Source organism: Scardinius erythrophthalmus (genome assembly GCF_964197995.2).
Source record: "Scardinius erythrophthalmus genome assembly, chromosome: 23".
Lineage (NCBI taxonomy): Eukaryota > Metazoa > Chordata > Actinopteri > Cypriniformes > Leuciscidae > Scardinius > Scardinius erythrophthalmus.
Genome location: NC_138243.1, coordinates 29,350,256 through 29,375,777, shown reverse-complemented (window position 1 = coordinate 29,375,777; position 25,522 = coordinate 29,350,256). Strand labels below are relative to the sequence as shown.

Below are 25,522 nucleotides of genomic sequence, written 5' to 3'. Positions count from 1 at the left end.
AAATCATGCAGCTTGACCTGTATTATAACTTTCCTAAGCAATCTGACTAACAATTTTTGCCTTACAGACAGTGTTGTTATTGTAAACCAAAATTATACAAATTAAATTGAAATAAAATAATTAAAATTTAATTATTGAATTATTTATTTCAATTGGTAATTGAAATAAAATCAAATAAATATTATATGGAAAACTTAAAAAACTATAGAAAAGCAACTGCAGCGATAAGAAATTAAAGACAACTTAAGGGATAGTTCACCCAAAAATGAAAATTCTGTCAGTAATTACTCACCCTCATTTTGTTCCAACCCCGTAAGACCTTCGTTCATCTTCGGAAAACAAATTAAGATATTTTTGATTAAATCTGAGAGCTGTCTCACTCCTCCATAGGCTTCTAAGGGACTGAAACTTGCTGGCCCAGAAAAGTTATTAAAGAGATCGTTAATATAGTCCAAGTGACCACAGTGGCTTAATCTTAAGTTTATCAAGCGACGAGAATACTTTTTGCGCTAAAAACAAAACAAAAATAACGACTATATTCCACTATTCATTTCCTTCTCTCTGGGCCTCGAGTGAGTTAACGTAGTGTTTTTGCGCAGCGCGTCACACACATGACCAGCGTCGGCCAATAGTGAGCCTACGTGGTGACGTGCAACACTGACGCGCTGCGCAAAAACACTACGTTAACTCACTTGAGGCCCAGAGAGAAGGAAATGAATAGTGGAATAAAGTCGTTATTTTTAAGGGGTTTTAGCGCGCAAAAAGTATTCTCGTCGCTTGATAAACTTAAGATTAAGCCACTGTGGTCACTTGGACTATATTAACGATCTCTTTAATAACTCTTCTGGGCCAGCAAGTTTCAGTCCCTTAGAAGCCTATGGAGGAGTGATCCAGCTCTCAGATTTAATCAAAAATATCTTAATTTATGTTCCGAAGATGAACGAAGGTCTTACGGGGTTGGAACAACATGAGGGTGAGTAATTACTGACAGAATTTTCATTTTTGGGTGAACTATCCCTTTAAAGGGGTGATGAACTGAGAAATCAAATTTTCCTTGAGCTTTTGACAAACCCCGCCTCCGCAGAAGATATCAACGCCTACTTCAACACTGCCGGTTTAGCCCCGCCCACCGATTCGCGCATTACATGAAACTCATTATAATATGCAAAACTGTTATCCAATCATAGCAGTGGGCGTTTACTTCCAAGTCTTCAATGCGGCACGCCCATAAAAACCGAGCGTTTCAGGAGCTAGGCTCAAAACCAGGGTAGAAAATAGCCTATTACTTATTCATTTTGATGTTTTTGAATGTAAGCTGACCTCAGACAACAATATAATTTAAAAAAAAAAGCCAGTTCATGACCCCTTTAAGATTATTTTAAGCAGAATAGCTGAAAGATATGAACATGATCACCAGTAATATGATTCGAATGCGTATTACTTTTACCCATTAGGTTGCGCTGTTACCACAGCTGTGGTCGCTGTGGTGACACGTACAAAGTTTGGTGTCAATACGCCGACGTTTTGCAGAGTTACAGCATCAGAATCAGCTTGGCATCATGACATCAATTTGGTGATGTTATTCGAGAAGAATCAAAAAGCTTTTAATAACTTTTTTGCCAGCATAGTCTGAAGATGATCTTAGCCATTTTTGGTTAAAATCGAACCAACGGTCTAGGAGAAATTCAAAATGGCGGACAGAAATCATAATTAGTATCGTTGTTTTAAGGAATCTATCAAGACCAGTTTCATTAATATAGGCTAAATGAATTAAATGCTATTGGCATATTGTTTTTAAATGTCATTATTATTATTTACCAAAAGGTGGCGCTATCTCAAAACTTTTTGAGTAGCTTCATTTCATGGTGCAGAGGACACATACCAAGTTTTGTAATGATATGCTAATTCATTCATAAAATACAGCATTTTACAGCTAAATCCAAAATGGTCGATTTGAGAAAACTGGGCATCATTCGACTCGGTATGCTGCGCTGAATCAAAAGAGAATGGTAATTTTTTTTCTGACCAGTATGTGGCGCTGAACCGAAACTCTGCAAGTAGCCTCAGGTCATGCTTGTGATGACATGTACCAAGATTTGTCTCAATACGCTAAAGAGTTACGGAGATACACGTAGCCTCGCATCCATTTTCACTTGCTCTTTGTCAAATCCATTGGTGCGTTATTCGAAAACGGTTGGGTCTATCAAAAAGCTTTTTGCCAGCAAAAATGATCTGAGCCAATTTTCATGAAAGAAAATTTTGAAAAAGTACGAATTTTTGGAAAATTCCAAATGGTGGAAAAAAAATTATGATGGAAAAAGATGTCATAAGGTGCAATCGAATTAGTGGGAAAATAATTTTGTTTCTAGCCCTTATGGTTCAAATTGTAAGTGCAACTTTGAACAGTTGGTGGCGCCAGAGGGAATGAATTAGAGACTCCAAATTTGCTGTAGTTAACATTCAGACTGTCCTCTATCTGTGTGCCAAATTTCATCATTTACCCGCAATCAGCTCTATGGGCTGCGATAGAAGGAGGAGGAATAACAACACTAATGGATACAATACACCTTCAGTCCTTGGCCGCTAATAACATTGCCAATGCTGACTGATGATAAAATGGGCTAAATAAACCATGCATGAGTTTTGCACTCACATTTTAAATGTACAAATCCAGCACAAAAGACATGATTTGACTCCTAAAATGTTCACTATCTTGTGCACTCTACCGTAATCCTGATATTAACAGTCCTGTGGCAACATTTTTCTTTTGGGAGTTTATTTATCTGAGAGCACGGAGCGTTTCGGATCAGACTGATGGAAAGAGGGAACGTGAGATTGGAGCAATAAAAGTCAGAGTGAGAGATTAGACGGGCTTTGAAACACTCGGTTTGGACGGCTGCGATTCATCAGCCGTAGGTCTGGCACACCGATGGTTTAGACCCCTGCAGGAGCAAAGAGTCATCGAGCCACTAAACTGGAAATAGAAACATAAATATTCATCCACGCTGTTGTTCTTAATAACTAGACAAATGTAATGCGCAAAAGCAATCATGACTGTATATTTCAAGCTAATAACATTATGTATTGGCCTTAATTTATTTTCTTGGGTAGGCTTTGAATTTTCATTTCTGCCAGCTTTATGTTTAATTAAAGGAACGGTTCACCTAAAAATGTAAACTTGTCATTCATTCAGCAAAAACAGCTTCGATTCGCCACTCTGGAACAATTTCCGGCTGAAAAAGCCACATTAAACCAGTCTAAACTGGCTTTCTGATGCTCTTAGCTAGTTTAAGCTGGTGTTTCAGTTTGGGCTGCTGATCTTCAGCTGGTTTAGTTTTTCCAAAAGTAGTGATGCACCAAAATGAGACATAGTCAAAACTCACCATTGGAGAAGTGCTGTTTGTTTTACATTGTTTACATTGTTTACAGATGAAATACTAATAGATACTAATTGTGTTTACATCGTCATAATATAAAAGTAGCCTACCTATTCTTGTGTGAAATGACAAAACACCATTGGAGTTAGTTGTAAAATTAAACGTCACCGTGCTCAAGCACCTGCTTTTTTTGGCTTCTGATTAGATAAGTGGCCTTTTTGCAAGACATTTATATATATATAAACATCAGGACTGTGAAATTAAACCACTTTTAAAACAGTTCAATACAGCCAGCCTTATAGCTCTTTATTACACCTTAAAAACAAGCAAGCTAGTCTGAGTCGTGCAAGGTTGGAAAACGCCACCACAAGTAATACAAATGCCCACAAACATTCGATAGGAATTGCTCTTGTATGAATTATTGTATTTTGTGTTCATAACATATAGCTAAACAATATCACATGAGCAAGAGTGCTATTTTCTCGAATATCAGCAAGAGTGCAAAATTTGATATTCATTTTATACAAGTTAATTATATGATTTGACCATTTTTAAACACAAAATTATCACTGTTTTGCAAGGGAGGCACGATATATCGACCACCATATCGGTATTGGCCGATATATGTTTGTTTGTAATATTATCATCCTGATAAGAAAATGTGGGCGATATATTAAAGCCGATAAATAATATATTATTTCTTTCAGCTAAAACACTTCACATGGGCTCTGTTCGCCATGATGATTTTGGCTTGCTTTAAAAAAAATTATATGAAAATTTGGATTTAGATTTATCTGCAAATGTATCGGTTATCGGCTTTCAACTATAAAGAATTATCGGTTGTCGGTATCGGCCAAAATGTTCATATCGGTGCATCTCCAGTTTTTGCTCAATTTTGCCAACAAAAGCTTGGCAACGACTTGGAAAATAGCTGAAATAAATTAGAAAAAATAGAAACAGAAGTAGTAAAGTAGTAAAATGCCATAAGATGTCTTGTTTTCTGTGGAAATAAATCAAAATTGAGTTAGTTTTTGCTTAAAAAAAGCAAAATTGTCTGTCTATGGGGTAAGAAAAATAAACTTGTTTCTGTTTGAATATTTAGATTATTTTTCTTACCCCATGGACAGACAATTTAGCTTGTTTTAAGCAAAAACTTACTCAATTTTGATTAATTCCCCCGGAAAACAAGACATAATATCTTATCTAATTTTACTTATCTAGTAGGGCTGACTTCTAATAGTCGAGGATTCGACGATTCGATTCGGAGAGGTCTGATTCGACTATGAACCTCATAGTCGAATACATGGGCGTCAGTTTGGTTTGAAATGTGCTGGGGACAGAGACGCATTCGCATTTTCAGAAGGGCTGGGTACCATTTTTATTTTATTTTTTTCGCTTTCGCGCAGGTCATGTTTTGAAAGAGATGTCCTGTAGCTTACTAATGTAAATAAATAAAAATGTATTCAAAAATCTGCTTCACATTTTCAGCAGGGCTGCGGAGCGGCTGTGAGTTGACTCCACACGGTTCTCATGTGCGTTAAAAAGCTTTACGTGGTTTAATGTACCTAAACAATGATTACCAAATTCCCCTCTCATATTGCTCCTCATAACCACTTAAAATGATCAAAAAAATCGAACCCAGAGTCCAATTATTATGGACGTTAACTGATATTAAGCGTTTCTGCTTCACATTTTCAGCAGGGCAGCGGAGCGGCTGTGAGTTGACTCCACACGGTTCTCATGGGCGTGAAAAAGCTTTACGTTGTTTAATGTACCTAAACCATCACCAAATTTCTCTCTCATATTGCTCCTCATGTTTATGAAATGTTATGATATATGTGTGATATATATGTGTTTTTTAGCTCTTTTGTTTGAAATGGAAAAAATCTAGCTGCTATCTAAAAAAAAAAGAAAAAAGAAAAAGGTTCGACTATCAGTCGACTACGGCAAAATCTAACGAATCAGATTCGACTATGAAAATCCTTAGTCGAAAACAGCCCTATTATCTAGTAAATGTATCGGTTATCGGCTTTCAACTATGAAGAATTATCCAACGCATTCTCATCCTTGGGCGTCACATACTGACCCTTGTGACATTTCGTCTACATCGAACGCACATGGCACCCTTTAGCGTCAATATGACACGCACAGGATATGGGTAGGTTTAGGTCTGGGGTAGGTTTAGGGTTAGACCGCTAGGAGGCGCCTTCTGGCTCATATCTATCTGCGTCTCATATTGACGATAAAGGGTGCCATGTGCGTTTGATGCAGACGAAATGTCAACAGCGTCAGTATTATGACGCCTTGGGATGAGAACGGGCTGAATTATCGGTTGTCGGTATCGGCCAAAATGTTCATATCGGTGCATCTCCAGTTTTTGCTCAATTTTGCCAACAAAAGCTTGGCAACGGCTTGGGAAATAGCTGAAATAAATTAGTAAGAAATAGAAACAGTAATATAAAAAAAGCTAATAAATATGACAAAAGCATAAACAAATAACTGAAATAAAAAGCTATTTAGAATCTACTAAAATGACAGTTGCACTCTCTGAAACTCAAACTAAAGTGATTATTTTGGTGTTGTGACCCGTGTTCGCCAGCGCTCACCCAGATTGGACGAAGCCCTGCCCTCTGCGGCGCGGTCCTTCAGGCCTTCAGCGATGCTGAGCTGCTGCTCGTGGTACTTCTTGGCTCTCTCCAGGTCCTGCATGCAGCGGGCGGCGTGTCCCAGGCCTGCGTACGCCCTCATCTCGATGCTCTTCTCCTCCAGCTCCTGAGCGAGCTCCAGCACGTGTGTGTGGTAGGACATGGCCTTGTCGAAGTTACGCCGGTAGTGGTAAGCGCTGCCCAGGTTGCTGTAGGCACGCGCCTCCTCGCGCTTGTTTCCGAGGCTCTTGGCGATGCTCAGGTGCTGTTCGTGGCACTGCACGGCGTTCTCGAAGTCACCCATGGCGATGTACACCGCTCCCATGTTGCCCAGCTCACGGGCCTCGGAGAGCTGGTCCTTGGACTGTTTGGCCAGCAGGACACACTGCTTGTGGCTCGCCAGGGCGTTGGGGTAGTCGCCGATGGCCGTGTAGACGTGACCCAAACTGCTGAGGGCTGAAGACGCCGCCTGTGGAGGGAGAGAGAGAAGATGCAATGATCAAATCTGACGTCTGAAGCGGCAAAAACGGTTCCTCACAACACTTCATGCCAGGTTTGAGGAGGATGAGGTCAAAAAACACTTCTTTCAAGGCTTATTGTGAAGGTATGCATCATGTTTTAATGTTTAAAATTGAAATTTGCTGCATGTAATCATGAATATTTTGATGATAAGATTCACAAACTACTTTTATAGTACTTTTTAAAGCTCAACAGTGTGAATCATTCCATTTTCATTATATGGGAAAAGAGCAGCATGAACACTTGTTAACTAAAACTAAAACTATTTAAAAAACTGTGAAATAAAATGCATAAATACTAGATAATAAAATTAAACAAACGCACATTAGAAATGTTGGCAAATAACTGAATTAAATTAAACTACATTAAAGTTGAAAAGTACTAAAAAAAAAAAAAAAATAATAATAATAATAATAATTAAAAAAATTTATAGAAATATTTTAAAGTATTAAAAAAATAACAGAAACATGTAACAGAATGACTAAAACTTAAATAAAAAACAAAACCGAAAATCTAAATCTAAATTAAAGCTACATAGAAATACAAAAAACCCAAAAACTAATAAAAATGACAAAAGCTATAAACATAATTACCAAAACAAACTGAAACAAAGCAGTTAAATAGAAATATCTTAAACTAATAAAAATAACAGACATACAAATATATAAAATATATCATATATAAATATTTAAAAAACAAAAGCTAGTAAAAATAACATAATAAAATTACCCCCAAAAAAGAAAAACAAAAATCTAAAAAATATTAAATCTAATTCCAATATTAATAAACTATAATATTATATAAATAATACTGAAGTTATTTGTGTTATGAGGATGAGATGATTTCATAATTCCTTTAATTGTGGTATAATTACTAATACACATGGCCTCCTATGTCTCACTGTTTTATTCTATATTAAGCAGCGATTAGATAAGTAAACACAGCTCTCCTCCTCGAAACATATGGCAAAGTTGTGTGATATCAGTGCATCCCATTACAGAGACATCGAGAAGAGCTGAAAGCGCTCTGCCATGTAACGTGTTGTCTGCCGAGAACAAAACCTGTGAAGCCTCTCAAGTCCAAATCTTAGCAAACGCTGATCTCTCGCAAAATCCGTAAAAAATATGCAGAGGCCTTGTGGAAATCTCTCGCATGTTCAGCCGGGACTCGAGAGACAAAGGCCATCTCACAGAATGACATGCTCGATGGGAAGCCCATTAGCCACAAACAACTTTCTTCAGCAGAATCAAAGTCATCTTAAAGCTAACGCAGTCCTCTCGACGGTCATCTTAGAGACGACATCACGCAAGTACAGCTTCATCGGCTTCAATGGTGTCAAAACTGCATTTCAGAACAACAGTTCATCGTTTTCAGTCACATGACCGGTGAGGAGACCTGGAGCGCGAAACATCAAGCTCAGTTTTACATCCGTTTCAAGCCACGGATATTTAGATCACCTCTCAAAAGAAGAAAAACGAAAATATGTGAAAAATATGGCACGTATGATCCATATACAGCACGAATGATCCATATACAGGACCCATGTACAGCACTTATGATCCATATATAGCACTTATGATCCATATACAGCACTTATCTTAAATCTGACCTCTAGTTCATAAACGCCAGAGGAGAACTGGCCCCCGACTGAGCCCGGGTTCTCCCAAGGTTTTTTTTTTTCTCCATTAGGTCACCTGATGGAGTTTTTCGGTTCCTTGCCACTGTTGCCTTTGGCTTGCTCAGTTGGGGATATTTGGGGATATTTAATTTAATTAATCAATCAACGATACTATTGATCAGCATTACCAAACGTGGACGTTACACTAGAAACAAACATTGATGTATTGTTTTAATTTAATACTGTGAAGCTGCTTTGATACAACCTGTGTTGTGAAAAGCGCTATATAAATAACCTTGACTTGACTTGACTTATGATCCATATACAGCACCCATATACAGCACTTATGATCCATATACAGCACCCATATACAGCACTTATGATCCATATATAGCACTTATGATCCATATACAGCACTTATGATCCATATACAGCACGTATGATCCATATACAGGACCCATATACAGCACTTATGATCCATATATAGCACTTATGATCCATATACAGCACCCATATACAGCACTTATGATCCATATATAGCACTTATGATCCATATACAGCACCCATATACAGCACTTATGATCCATATACAGCACTTATGATCCATATATAGCACTTATGATCCATATACAGCACTTATGATCCATATATAGCACTTATGATCCATATACAGCACCCATATACAGCACTTATGATCCATATACAGCACTTATGATCCATTATGATCCATATACAGCACTTATGATCCATATACAGCACTTATGATCCATATACAGCACTTATGATCCATATACAGCACCTGCTGCAGTATTTCAATCACTAAAAACAGCAAGATATTCTAAAGCGCTCAACAATGAAAACACTTAATCTACTAAAACAATGGTAAACTCAGTAAACAACCCCATTGATGATGCATCCTACAGTACTGTATATACAGATGAGCACAGAATATGGTTTTCTATGGAAAGATGCTTCACAAAAACTGCACTGCGTTTATATTTTGGTTAATCTGCTTAGGCCTACATAGTATACGCATCATTAAAAAGGTCTATATTGAATTTTGGTCTTTTAATATCACAGTCTTACAATTTTATGAATTACATTCTGGTGAAAGATTACAAAGTAAAAAAACATTTCTACTTTAGATGAATGTGCAATGACAAATCGATCAAAGCAAGATCAGGAACTTTAAAGTAACTTTGTTGAAACTTCAGGGACAAGAGGGAGAGCTTATCTGTCACACCTGGTGTATGTCAGCTTCTCACACACACACACACACACACGAGAGATGCTCACCTAGACAGAACCACTTTTACGACATGGTCGCTGTTTAAAAATGTTTTGTCTTTTGGTAAAATTCATCACATGCATTCTTCGCAGAGAACGCAATCCTAAAATGCATTGCAATAAAAGTGTCTATGGTCAGAATAGCATCCTAACATGCAACTATTACTATTTCTACAGCGTACAGTGTGTAAACGGTGCACAATTTCTGTATGCATGGAATGACCTGCAATATACAAACACAGAATACTGTGCGAAATTCTTTAATCCAACAATGCAAAGCTCTCGACTTTACCCGAAGTGGAAGTAAACTACTGCTCAAAGGTTTAGGGTTGGAAAGATTTTTTAAATGTTTTTGAAAGAAGTCTCTTCTGCTCACCAAGGCTGCATTCATTTGACCAAAAAATACAGTAAAAACAGAAATATTGTGAAGAAAATTTAAAGGGGTGGTATAATGCTCTTTTCACAAGATGTAAAATAAGTCTCTGATGTCCCCAGAGTGTGTGTGTGAAGTTTTAGCTCAAAATACCCCACAGATATTGTTATATAACATGTTAAAATTGTCACTTTATGAGGGTGAGCAAAAACGCACCGTTTTGTGTGTGTCCCTTTAAATGCAAATGAGCTGCTGCTCCCGGCACAGGGGGCGGAGCTTCAAGAGCTTGCACTCACACACACATGCACTGAAAATTAAAAAACTTTTAGCCTTTTATGTTCAAACCGGAGTCGGACAATAATGGAGAGACTCTAGAAGAAGTGACAACATGTAGAAGCAACAGGACATTTCTCAATGGTTAGTTGATGAATTTATGTACCTTATGTGTAGTTATCTTCTAGTCATTGATTAGCATATTCTGTCTTGATAATCTATAAATCGTGTTTTCGGGGGCGGGGTTTATGTAAATTCTAGGGTTGGTGATGTCACTAACCCAGGAGGAATGTGGTGTAGTCTCTACCAGCCGTTTGTTGTAGTCCTTAAAAAGCGATTTCTTTAAAATCAAATATCTCCCTTTGCTTTGAACTTTGAGCGTCGTAACTTTGCAGATGTTGTTTATGATCAAACAGCAACATTACACACTAACTAAAGTTAGAAAAGTCAAATCATAATCAACCACCCCTTTAAAATAACTGTTTTCTGTGTGAATATTGTAAAGTGTAATTTATTCCTGTGATCAAAGCTGAATTTTCAGCATCATTACTCCAGTCTTCAGTGTCACATGATCCTTCAGAAATCATTCTAATATGATGATTTGATGCTCAAAAAACATTTCTGATTATTATTTCAGAAAAGTATAGATAAAACAATTTTAGCCAACATTTGCATGTTCTGTACAGTTTCAAGATGATTAGATTATTGTGTCATTAGCCAAGCGACATCATTAACTACAAACCCTGTCCATTTCGGTCAGCATGCGGCCTATGTAGACAACACACAGCAAGACAGCTCACTAGATCCTGGAACAGAGCTTACATTACACAACGCTTGACACACAACAAAAGACAGCAGGTCCAACTTTGGCCTTGACGCGACATCAATCAAACTATAAACAGTGATTAAAACACAACCACATGTTCGGCGCACTATTTAGGGAGCAACGGGGACGGCTGTTTCTCGAGGAGGTGCTGGGACGGATGCCCTGATGGAACAGAAGTTAAAACGCTTGATTTCGGGGCACGCGGACAAAAGACGGACCTGGAGGGACTCGACGGTCCAGCTCAAGGCCGTCGACTCTCCGTTTCCCAGCGCCGCCTGGAACCAATTACCTCCAGCCATCAAAACTTCCAGCGGTTTGCCGGAGTTTAAAGGCTCCGGGACATGTTACACGGTGAGGCAATTACCCTCCATCAGGAGAGAGGTCTTCTTATGTTCAGAGATATGCTATCGTGAGCCCTGTTTGAAGCCGCGGAGCTTCATTTCGGGTCATTCCTGGTATTAAAGATGACGAACTGTGGAGGAAACTCCTTTTTCAGGAATCTGTTAAACATAGGGATTCAATACACTCATCTCTGTCACAATCAACAGCTATGCTAGTGTGTGTACACCAAAAAATACGGTATTTTCCACAATATAAGCCATTATGAATAGTATTTGAATAAAGGGTAAGGATTTTGTAAGCATATTGTGTAGTTGAGCTTGGAGTCGATCGTTTTATTTGTGATGACAACGCAATGAAACATGACAAATTGTGCAACGTAATTTTTGGCCGGACTGTCATACAGAGAAATTATGAACACATGCGAAAAACAAGAGAGAACAAACAAAATATTAATAACTGATTGTGTTGTACTAGTAGTCAATGTGAGCCTTTTGTTTTTCTATGCACCTTTTTTCATAGTAAAATAAAACCTGTCGTGTTTTATGCCAAATAATTTCCCCAGATAAATACAGCAACCAAGTTTAGTGTTTCGTTCTTCCCTCATATTTAAAATATTTAAAAGTCTAAAATATTTTTTGGTTCAATAGAACTTGTAGGGCTATTAAAAACAAATACAAACATAATTTCCAGCCACTATTGTATATTTTGAATCAGTGATGGCTAGTTTAAACTCAAACACACACACCTCACTGGACATTGATCACCTGACCACTAACTCCTGTCTCTTTTCTCCCTGATTTTTATTCATTATTGTACAATTATGCCTCGCAACGCTATTGTTGTGTGTCCTACAAATCAGCCATTCATCTCCAGCTTTGCTCACAGTTTCAGATCCGTGGAACGGTTTCCTTGGAAACCCCACTGGATTTCTGTTAGAGGCTGTTCACTGGGAGAGCCAATTTTCGATAAAGAGGGATTTTGCACCCTCCTCTCGCTGATTTTCCCAAGTCAGCGGCTTGCTTGTGTGTGTGTGTGTGTGTGTGTATGTGCGCTGGCGCAGCACAGATTCACATCTCGACATGGAGAATGACAGGAGAAAACCGCACTCGCTTTAATTCTTTAACCTCTCTCTCCCTCTCTCTCTCTCTCTCTCTCTCTCTCTCTGTCTCTCTCTCTGTCTCTCTCTCTCTCCTGCCACGACGCTCTCAAAGGTGCACAAGTTGACGTAAACCTTTGTTCTCTGTTCAGAAAGGGTCCAGAAGTGAGGTCATGAGAAAGCGGTGGACATCTTAACTTCAATAAAAGCCGTCTGCGGGGACGTTCTTTGAACTGACGCTACAGACGATGATCTCAAAACTACAGATTGAGGGTTTAATGACCTGACATCACTGCAACTCTCGTCAAAAATAACCACATTCAGACAGAGAAAACAGGTACACTAAAAACACGTTCAGTACAAATATCAAAACATTCTGAAATCAAGACAATAGCGACTCAAGATATTAAGGTTTTCTGGAAAAAACAAAATAAAATTAAATGAGTTTATGTTTTTGGAAAATTTGTGCAAAATTTTAGGAACATATTTTAGACTTTTAAATATGAGGGAAGAAACACTAAACTTGGTTACGGTATTTAATTGGGAAAATTATTTGGCATAAAACACGACAGCTGTACAGGTTTTATTTTACTATGAAAAAAGGTGCATAGAAAAACAAATAAATCACATTGACTATAACACAATCAATCATATTTTGTTGGTTCTCTCTTGTTTTTCGCATGTGTTCATAATTTCTTTTTATGACAGTCCGGCCAAAAATTACGTTGCACAATTTGTCATGTTTCATTGCGTATCATCACAAATAAAACAATCGACTCCAAGCTCAACTACACAATATGCTTACAAAATCTTTACCCTTTATTCAAATAGGCCTACTATTAAAAATGTGAAAATGTTTTGTTTATTTTTAAAACAAAACAAAATTAAATGCTTAAAATAAGAGAAATATCTGCCAATGGAGTCAGAAAAAATAATCTTGCTTTTGAATTAAGTTTTTGACACAATTTTGACACGTTTATCCGAAAACAAGAGTCATTTTGCTTCTCAAGTGAATATTTGGACTGGAAAATTAGACAAAAAAATAATTTTTTTGCAGTGTAAGAGTGGAAGAAAAATCCAAAAACAAATAAAATCACAAATGTATTTAACATATTAAGGGCCAAATTGACTACCAGCTTGTGTTTTAACACATTTAGTGCTTGACAAACACAAAAAAGAAATCACTTTTATATCTCAACTGTTTCTTCTATACAGCAATGAGATTAAACAGAGGTGCTTTTGGAGCTTTGAGAAAAATACTCCAGAAATATCATATGTCTCTTCTAGAGCTTCTCAAAAATGTCTCACATTGTGTTCGGATTTGCCAGGAATTTGTCTTTAAAAATCAATGATCTCAAACTTTACTCATTTAATAAACATCAATCCGCATTAATTAGACAGCTCTACTCTTACTGTATGTCAACTGCAGACTCGATTGTGTGCGTTTTAATTCATCCAAAGGTAGTTTAGGAGAAACGTCTGACACTAAACTGAAGAAGTGCAGCGGTGGAACTGTCCTCCGGGAACCTTTAAACTCACTCGCACTTTACTGGTCCTCATGAGAAGAGGTGGCATGGAAGAAATCGATGTTCGGAAGCCCATCTCTGAGCAGAGAGTTCAAGTCGAGTGTCCGTGAGAAATGGTGTGGTCGTCGTGTGTGCACTCCTGTCTCCATATAAAGTGATATTAGACACAGAGACGTGCTGATATATTGTGATAATGAAAATGCATGGTGTTGTATTTTATTTTATCTTATTGTGGGCACTTCAAAATACCATGAATAATTCCTTATTATGAATTATTAGAATATTTAGAATGAAAACCCCAGTAACCCCCATAAACACACAGAGGGCCCTATCTTGCACCCAGCGCAATTGACTTTGTACAGCGACGCATGTATCATTCCTATTTTGCACCCGACACACAGTGAACTTTTCCCTCCACAGACGCACGTCGGTAAATTAGGGAATGAACTTGCGCTCGCGGGGGCGGTTCAGTGAAAAGAGGAGGCGTGTTCCGGCGCAAACGTTCCCTGGTGCTATTTTGCAGTTTCAGAAAACAATTCCGCCACTGACCAGGAGAAACCTCGTCTAAAGTCAGTGGCGCGTTGTGCATGTTATTCATATGCTATTTTGAGGGCGCATGCTTGGCCATAATCAATGTAGCGTGTGCACAACGCGCATACACTTTGATTCTCTCATCTACACACAGACGCAGCAGTTCTCATGTTTGCAAATCATAGGCTACATTATAACAAGGAAAAATATTACCACACGAGGGAAATCATTGTTGTGTCCATGAAGATGTTAAGGAATAGGCATAAATCTAGCTTACACATTTACCCAAATTATCATATGCCTGTTTAACCGAAGCTAATTTGGGTGTGTTTCTCCATCCCCAATGTCACTTCTCTGTGTTTTACGGCCCTGACGAGAACGCCGCTCTCCTCGGCTGTGAACCGCTCCTGGTAAATCCGCCGTTATAATAGCAAATCCGCCATGGAACAAGCGCGCCTGCTCTTAAAGGGAATGTGAGACTCTCTGATTGGTTTATTTCACATTACGCCCAAACCACACCTATGAGTAATGAAGCTACTTCAGACCAACACATTTTAGATTTGCGCCGGGCGCAAGAGTCATTTATCCCGCCTCTATAATAGCCCACAGAGATCCGCCCACAAAGTTACTTGCGTTTCGCGTTTGATACTTGCGTTTCAGATTGTTAAAATAGGGCCCAGAAAGTGCTACTGTGTTTCTGAACAGTATTTAAAGTCCCCCTAATATCATCCGTTAAAACTCATCTTTGATCACCAAAATGACATAAAAAAAACACAATGAGAAAAAAATCGTCATGCCTTAAAATATCTTGAATGTAACTCGACACCCTTGCCTCATTTAGTATACGCGGTTCTATGAATATGCAAATGAGCCCCGCCTCCACTCACTCACTCAGCTCAGAGATCCACTGGTTGACGATCACACGTTGATCTGATTGGTTACAAGGTAGTTTGTGACGTCAGAAACACCAGCGATTTCAAAGCGTGTTTTTGAGACTGTCTTTGGTTCACTGCAGTTTTAAGGAGAAAATACTCAGCAATGCTGTCGACTTATGAATTTACACATGGTTTGTCTTAAAGCATATTAAAAACACCACATAGACACATTAACAACATTAAAAGCTTGATTTTCACCACAGGGGGACTTTAAATGTTTCAAACAGCCATTCAGATTCACTATAGTTGCATCACAGCACCAATACTTACATACTTCTTTTAAACTTAAACATTTTTACATTTTAATCTGGACTAAAACATGCTCTAGATGTGAAAAAGAGTGAAAAAAAAGATAATTCTAAAATGATATTATGTTAAAATGAGATCTGAATCCGATAAACATGCGTGAGAACCCTTTCTGCACACATTAGCACACGAGCATTAGTGAGCGAGACTCGCTGTCTACACACGGCCCCTGAAGACGAACTTCAAATGTGAGATTTCAGAAAAATGACTCATTGTTTCTCGTCTCTTTCATCTAGACTTGACTCATCTTTGTTTCCTGTAGGTTTTTACAGCTGGACCTTCTCCTCGGGTCTCTCATTCACAAACACACACACATGGACGTGCTCCTCTGGTCAACAGGATTGTTGAATAAATATACTCGCTCCCCGGTGGAGCGCTGCTCTCCGCAACCGACTGGCAGCCTGTGTGTTTTTCTTGGGAGCGCATGAATCATCATCTGCATGTTACACACACACACACACACACATTCTTGTACATCTGTCTTAGTGAGGACATTCATTGGCACAATGCAGTCTCTAGCTCCCTACTCAAACCCTAGCCAACACAACTATGCCTAACCTGAACCCTGACCCCTGACCCTTAACCTAACTTTAACCTGATCCCTAAAACAGGCCTAAGGGTCTCAGAAAGTGAGGACCAGATATAATGTCCTCACTTTAGTCTTTTTGTCCTCACTCCGCTGGTCTAAAACGCAAACCGGTCCTCACAAATATAGTTGTACAAGTACACACACACACACACACACACACACACACACACACACACACACACACACACACACACACACACACTCAAACACATGCAAAGACACGAACACACACATTCAAATACACACATGCACACAGACACACACACAAGCATGCACACGCACAGTCATGCACATACACACACACACACACACACACATACATGCACACACACATACATGCACACACACGCACGTGCACACACACGCACGTGCACACACACACACACACACACACACACACACACACACACACGCAAACACAAGCACGCACAAGGACAGACATGCACATACACACACATAAACACATACATGCACACAGGCACACGCACACACGCACGCACGCACGCACACACACACACACACACGCACACACGCACGCGCCCATACACACATGCAAACACACAAGGACAGACATGCACATACACACACACAAACACATACATGCACACAGACACACACACACGCACACATTTGCAAATACACACGCACACATAAATGCGACAATAAGCATGTATATAAAATATATTAATATTTCATTAGATGGGACCTAATGGTCAGGAACAATGTTATTTTTTTGGACATCTAACATGACAACATGTAAACACTAGTACATGCTAATTATTGTCATAAATAAAAAAGTGCCACAGTAAGGATAGATTTGAACAGACACACGGTTCAAAGCACGGCTATGACAAAACGTCACGCATGTCTTCATCTTTGACACCGGCTGCTTCCAATAACGGGACTCCTCATTGGCTGGATGATTAATTGGGAGGTTAATGCTATTGATTGGGAGCCTATCAGGAGCGTCTGGGGAAATCCACCGCATGAGGAAGACGGAGACACAAGGAGGAAGAATGTCCAAATTAACCCGACAAATGAAGACAAAACCAAGAGGAATGACTGGACAAACCAGCATGCTTTCCGTCTAATTAATGACTCACTTTACCAAACTAATTAATCACATATCTATTCATCGTATTATGGGGAATTATTAACCGTTTGGGCTGGAGAAAGCTTTTCCACAAGCTCTAAATTAGAGCCGGTTCAATATGGACTTTAGCCGGATCAATAGAACATCTCCAAGCGTAATCCATACAGGGAAAGCTACACAAAGCACATGTTTTGGGAAGAGGAGAGGAGAGATGAGCTCATTAATAAGCCGTGTGTGAGAGATAGACAGATCAGAGAGATGAAGAACAAAGACCTGCTCTAAATGATCCGCAATGAAGACGTGAGCGCGTGGACATCACTGTGATGTTCACAGACAGATATAAAACAGTCCTGCATGTTAGTTAAGGCAGCACTACTACTATTATTATTATTATTATTAATAATTATTAACTAACTAAAGTCTTGCTGAGTTTCTGAGATATTATATGAAATGCTGTATGGAAATGTGCGAACAACAATCATTCCAAAATGCACATTAAGATGTAAACACTCATAATTTAGCACAAATAAATATAAAATAAATAAGTATGATAAATGTAAATATAGATAAATATAATAAGCATAAAGAATGGATTTTTAAATATATTATTTGTATTATTATTATTATTATTATTATTAAAGAAATGTAAAAATAAATAAAATATAATATGTTTTATTATTATTATTATTATTATTATTATTACTATTAATATTGTATAAATATAAAAAATATACATATATACAATTCAATTTGCAACTTGGATGAATAGACAATGACCTCATAGCAACACCATGCACGGAAATATATACATTGACATATTTTAGTTTTATTATATAAATCAAAATTATAATATATAAATAAAAAAAAACATAATAAATATAAAATTATGTATGTAACTTAGCCAATTAAGGCCCAAGCCATAAACCACTCATAGAAACTGTGTGTGTGTGTGTGTATGTGTGTGTAAATAATATATATTAGATATAAGACTTCAGATGCAAAAAGTCCATCTGCACTGTAAACCAGAATAAGTTGGCAAAACTCAAAAAATGTAAGTTAAGAAATTCAAAGTTTAAGTAAGCAGAACTGGCAGATTTTTTTTTTCACTTATACATTTAAATTGTTTTTAACTTGAAATGTTTGAGTACACTATTCATACGTTTAACTTAAAACTTTCTTGTAATCTCAATGTTAACATTTTTATTAGTTTAAACTTAGCTAGCTTTAACAAGTTAGTTTGTTAACATGCTAATTTGTTAACACGTTAACGAAAGTATGTTATACAGTAGCACTTGAAGCAATATAAAGATTTTATTTGCTCTCAAATCAAGCTCATGCATCACTTGTCATCATGATGGTAACTATCCTAAAACCAACATTAACAGAAATTCTTCTAAATTAGCATAACAAAACATTAATCACTACTAAATCTCCCACTCAACATTAATCTTGCACACACAAAAAAACATTATATTGCACTTAATTTTAGCATTTACTCTCCCTTTTGAGTGCCATCGGCAAAGCATGCTGGGAAATAGACATCCCAGCCGTTTCAGTTAAACTTAAGTTCGTCTAAATTAAAAGAAATGATTTCAGAAAACTCAAAACAATGAAACAGTTCAGTTTACTTAAAATACATCAGTTCTGTGAACTTGAAAGAAAAAGACAGTGCTAAATACTCATAAAAGTTCACTTGACTGAACTAATTAGTTTAATTTAAGTTTGTCCAACTCAATCCAATTCATTATTTTGAGCGTTAGGGTTTACAGTGTGACATGTTGCTTCTGAATGAGCATTTTTATGTTTTTAATTTGACTCTTATCAGTGGCATTGTTTATGTATGATTGACAAATGTCCGATGGACTCGATGAAGTCTCGATATAGTCTATAAATACACATGGAACAAAAACGCATTAGTAAGACATCATGTTTCCTTATGATCCTGAAAGTAGCTAATGCTGGGTTTGCAAGAGGTGTTTTAGAGACACTTCAACAGAAATGGATGTTGTCATGCTGGGAACGGAGCGATACGCAGTCGAATCATTCGCTGACGTCGCTCGACTCCCGAGGGAACACAACTCTCAGATCTGAATTTACCTCCAGCAAATCATCCCGACAATGATGTAAATAAAACATCTCGAGCGCTATCAGAGAGAGAGAGACGAGATGACAAACAAGAAAGCCAAGGTGAAGGAGGAATGTGACAGGGAGAGAGGGATGCGATAACGGATAGAAAGGAATGAAAAGCCAGGATCGGCGGAGATGAGAGAGCCCTGGAGGCGGCAGGTTTAAGATGAAGAGATGAATTATTTAAACGGCTTTATTAGCATGTTCTTTAGTCATTTCTCTCCCGTGCTGCGTGCGTTTCCCAAGGGAAAGCGCTCACCGGAAAACATCCGCAATCTACTGCCACTCACTGGTGAGATTTCCGACAGGCCTCTTCGCCCACCCGACGCCCGAAAGCAACTAAACCCGATGATTCAAACGTCAACAAAGGAGCGCGTCTTTGTTGCGTGGTTGTCAATAACTCTCCTCAAAGCCCTGGCGTATTCTTCACGCTCCTGATGTTCACAAACCCAACGCCTGCTAATTACACTGCGGCGTTAACGAGGAACCTCGTGGAGATTAACTCGTGAAAGGAATGGTGAAAAGGCGCGTTACGGTGTGATTCACAGCTCTGGGCCGGTTTTGTTGAGCACGTCTTCATTTTGAGTTTGAGTTTTGAGTTTCTCAGGTGTGTTTCTCACGCTCGGCTGTCCATCATACCTGTTCCTGTGACGGTCAGGTCTGACAGCGGGTCGATACGCATGTATAACGCCCCGGGGCTGTGTGAGACGCTCACACACCCAGCACAGACCTGCTGCATACTGAACACACACTAAACACACACATTACAGCATCTTCAACTGCAGATGCTGAGCGAAGCTGAAGAGGAGAGTGAGGGAACACAGCCAGGAAATCCACAGGTCATCTCACCTCAAATTCACAAGGGAGAAAATTAAAGAAAATATTCTATTTTAGGATATAAATACTTTATATTGACATTGTTTAATTGTAACATAAATATAGTCCAAGAGCAATAAATATATTAAATAAATAAATAAATATTTATAATATTATTATTATTAATACTATACTTACAATATTTCATTTTACTGAACATAATGTCCCAAGCTTATATATATATATATATATATATATATATATATATATATATATACATACATAAGCGTATGTGTGTGTATGTGTATGTGTATGTGTATGTGTGTGTGTGTGTGTGTGTGTGTGTGCGCGAGTGTGTATGTATGTGTATGTATAAGCTTGGGACATTATGCCCAATAAAATGAAATAATAATATATATATATATATATATATATATATATATATATATATATATATATATTATGGACTTGATTAACTTTAATACTATATTATGCCCAATAAAATGAAATAATACAAGTATAGTATTAATAGTATCAATATATACACACACACACACACACACACACACACATATATATATATATATATATACATACATAATGGACTTGATTAACTTTAACACTATATTGACATTATTTGTTCCAGTATAAAATAAAGTACAATATATATATATATATATACATACATACATACATATATACATACATACAGTGCATTATAGTAAAATATAACATTTTCTTATCAATTTATACACTGCTACTAATTACTTCTAATACTACTACTATTATTATTATTCATATAGTGTAAAAAATAACTTCTTGTTTTTCTTTTAATTCTGAGGTGAAATATGATCACAACTTAAAATATGCTTCACAACTGAGAGAACCGAGAGAAACCGAGAGAATGAAACTAATTTTAAAGAATAACACTCATTTTAATGGCTAAACCATCTGGTTTATTTAGAGAATTCCTCGCAGAGGAGAAGATACTCTAGAGCCAGAGATCATTAAAATGCTTGTAAAGATATCAAAGGCGATGTCAGGTCAGACTGAGTCGTGTGAAATGAATCACAATTCTGGCATCTCGTATAACAAGCTACAACCATATTAAGAGCCAATTTAGCAAAAACCTTCAGAATACAGGGGTATTGCATCTACTTCAAAGGTTGTGACTTCAAACTATATATAGCTAAAATAACAAATAACGCTGTAAAAGAAAAAATGACTTTACTGAGACGCAGGTAGATTAGCACATTAGCATATGAGCTGCCAACCGTGAGGTACAGTTGCAGGAAAACAGGTCACATCTAATTAGCTGCTAGCCATGTGTTTCATTAGCAAGTCATTAACCCCTCACCAGGTATAGTACACGATCTCACACACACACACTCACAAAAATACACACACAAACTTAACAGAGTTCGATTTTACCATGTTGCTAAGCTACTCCACTAGTTTTCACTGGAAGCTTAGCATTGTTAGCCGTTAATTGTTACTCGTTCTGCTAAATGACTAAACAATAATCATAAATATATGTTGCACATACAAATACAGTGCAAATACAGGGCCTTAGTTCCGGAAGGATTTTTCCCATTCATTTTTCCCATAGGGATGTCTCTGTTGAATCAAACAAACCAGCTGAGGTGAAACATTAGACACTTTGATTGAAAGACAAAAAACTGCACTCTATGCAACATAAATAGTAATTTTTTTTAGTTTGACAGTGATTTCAGTGATCGTTTTCAGCACTAAATGAAGTATACAGTCAACATTCCTCTCACTATGATGCTTTTAAAGTCCCCCTGTGGTGAAAATCAAGCGTTTAGTGTTGTTTGTGTGTCTATGTGGTGTTTTTATTGTGCTTTAAGACAAACCATGTGTAAATTCATAAGTCGACAGCATTGCTGAGTGTTTTCTCCTTAAAACTGCAGTGAACCAAAGACAGTCTCAAAAACACGCTTTGAAATCGCTGGTGTTTCTGACGTCACAAACTACCTTGTAACCAATCAGATCAACGTGTGATCGTCAACCAGTGGATCTCTGAGCTGAGTGAGTGAGTGGAGGCGGGGCTCATTTGCATATTCAGAGAACTGCGCATACTAAATGAGGCAAGGGTGTCGAGTTACATTCAAGATATTTTAAGGCATGAAGACATTTTTTTTTTCAAGGAAACGTTTAAATGTGTCATTTTGGTGATTAAAGATGAGTTTTAAGTGATTTTAAATGCGAATTTGGCAGGTTTTGTCTTAGCTATTCAAGCATTCCTATAAATACACTTACATTTAAGGCTTTTGACTTGATATTTCTTTAAAAAATGGTCTCAAATCAGGTCACTCCCTCTTAAGCCAGATACAAATCACTTTTTGTGAGATTCTCACTCATAAGTTATAGATTGAAGACACTTACAGCCGTTTCAACACAGATCTGCACCTTTGGGGAATCTGTGCCCTTTCGAACGCATTTGTACTTCGCAATTACCATCAGCGTGTGTAGTCTGTGTGTAATTAGATCGATGGGTTTGATTTGATTTTTCCGTAAAAGGGAGCGAATCAACAGGAGTTTTTTCCCCCAGCGCTCTGATATATTTTCGTCTGCGGTGCTGCGTTGCTTTGTCATGAAGACAGTGATGAATGTGGAATGCAAATCCTTTGTTTCCGGGAGTTTTCGAGTGTGCAAAAGGGAATCAAAGCCAGGGAAACGCTGTGAAGTTTTCAAGGCTGGGCTTGATGTAGAGGTCGAATGACTCGACAATGATCGCGCATGATGGCCTCGGAGAAAGACACGACATGACAGTGCAGAAAAAACCCTGCTGGGCAAAAACACTATTATTGGAAACAGACACATAAAGACAAAGATCCTCTAAAAGCTTCACCCCAGAGGAGCAGCGCTGTCAAGAGCAAATCACAGCGAAGGCTTGACCCAGCGGTAAAATGTCAGCATGCACGTAAATATTTACAGGGTAATGGGACATTGAGCAATCAACGAGACAACAGAAGCCCCTCTGAGATCATAATTGCAGTCTCTTCTGAGGACGATGGGTCGTTCAAAAGACTGCAGGGCTATTCAGTCCCGAACGAGGATTATTCCGCCTGTCGCCACACCTGAACGCCTCTAAAGGCTGACGTCCAGCTCAGTGCTCTGTTTATACAATGTGTCCTTGAGTTGCTTCCAGAGCCTGTTTGAAACCGTGAACCATGAATTCACCAACCAAGTTCATGCTTGCATGTTCCAAAAGCACATTATTTTCCTCATATTCTCCATTGTTGCAGCTCCTCTCTTCCCAGTCTGTCAGTAACGCTCTGTTTAGTTCCTGTCTCTATGAAGCTCCTCCTTCTGAAAAGCACACTGTGCTCTGATTGGTCGGCTGGAGCAGTGTGTTGTGATTGGTCGAGCGCTTCGAGTGTGTTTGGGAAATGTACCGCCCCTTACCATAACCACCAGTTTAACACACTACTGACTAACTCAACCAGGCCCCGCCCCTTTATTCTGCGTATTAATTATTTAAATGAGGAATATTGTGACGTGTTCGTTCCCGGAAGAAACTCAAGACTTCAGGGAGTTCGGAAACACTGACATTGATATAGAGAATATATTGAATATATGCAACAATACACGCTTCAAACAGTAGCGTTGTCACATGACCTCAGTAAATTGCATGTTTATTTTAGTGGTATCTGGGATGGTTTATCCATTGTATGTCAAGTACACATTGTTGAAATGAATAGATTTTAAAAATAAATTATATTTTTATTATTATACTGTACAAATCTCATTATATTCAAATTTATATTTAAAATATATTTTAATACATTTTAAAATTTTTGAAAAACGCTTCAGATTTTTAGCAGAACGATCAAATAAGTCAGCGAGGAGATGCTAAGGATCATGGTTGATATTCATCACACTAGAATTGAAAGGTCAAGTAGAGTGCATTGCATTGTGGGACATTTTTTGGGGTTGGTAGGATTTTTTAATGTTTTTGAAAGAAGTTTCTTTTACTCACCAAGGCTGCATTTATTTAATCAAAAATCAAGGAAAAATACTGTAATATTGTGAAAGATTACAATTAAAAATAACAGTTTTCTGTTTGAATATTTCTTAATTTACTCCTGTGATCAAAGCTGAGTTTTTCAGCATCATTACTCCAGTCTTCAGTGTCACATGATCCTTCAGAATTTGTGAGGAAGCCATTTTATATTGTTTTCAGGATTCTTTGATGAATAGAAAGTTCAAAAGAACAGCATTTATTTGAAATCGAATCTTCTGTAACATTACAAATGTATATATACTGTCACTTATGATCATTTTAATGCGTCCTTGCTGAATAAAAGTATTAATTTCTTCAAAGAATTGTACTTACCTAACTTCAACTTTTGAAAGATAGTGTAAGTATACAAACTGCATATAACTTTCAGTCAAAAACAGTATGTATATGTAGCATGACACTCACCTACAGATCCATCTCATTTACCCACAAGCCCTTAGAAAACAATATCCAATCTCTGATATCAGCTCAACCTCAGTCGAACAGGCCGAGGAAACACACCTAATCACATTTCCTTAAAATGCCGGAGAGGAACAAATTGCTTAAGCGGAGTGTAATGAATTGAACAGCAGATGCCAGGCCTCAGTAATGCGCTCAGACAGGCGGCCGTAAAACACAAAATCTTGTTGACAATTTTTTGCACCAAGCAATTCCTCCTGGCAAGGCGTCCTGAGCGAGGCCTCCCACAGTTCCCACATGTAAACAGATGAAAACGAGACGCGAGAACGAAAGACAACACCGCAGCCAGCTGGGCTGACAAGTGTTTGATTTCCCAAAAGAGTCCCGGGACGGCGAGGGTACTTCTCCGTTCACCGACGGCACCGGAGACGGGACTGAGGGAAGACTAATCCAGTTTACTCATCTTTCTACGGATGTCTGATTCCAAAGACACACGTCAGCCCTGGAGTAATCCCTTTCCCATTATATTCTCTTCTCTCATTTCGCCATTTGGGTGGCAGAAAAAGACACCAAGACGGAGACGTGACGCATCGCCCGGTTATCATCCCATAATGCACTTCACCTGGCCGTACGGGATCTGGCATACAACCATAAACAGAGTTACATACCAGTGTTATTATCGTTCGCTAAACCTAAAACTATTAAAACATTGTGGATACACTATTTTAAGGTGAGGTAGTTACATTGTACTTACTCAAATAAGTAATGTTCATTTACTACATGTACTTACTATAGAGTT

General features: G+C 38.0%; 1 protein-coding gene across 2 annotated transcripts in view; it reads right to left on the bottom strand.

Moving 5' to 3' along the window:
* The window catches only part of ttc28 (tetratricopeptide repeat domain 28), a 317,167-nt gene that overhangs the window by 62,401 nt on the left and 229,244 nt on the right, over nucleotides 1-25,522 (bottom strand). For both annotated transcript variants that reach the window (XM_081354984.1, XM_081354985.1), the window contains one exon: nucleotides 5,984-6,491. In XM_081354984.1, coding sequence (XP_081211110.1) covers nucleotides 5,984-6,491 — 508 coding nt within the window. The remainder of the gene's footprint in view (nucleotides 1-5,983; nucleotides 6,492-25,522) is intronic.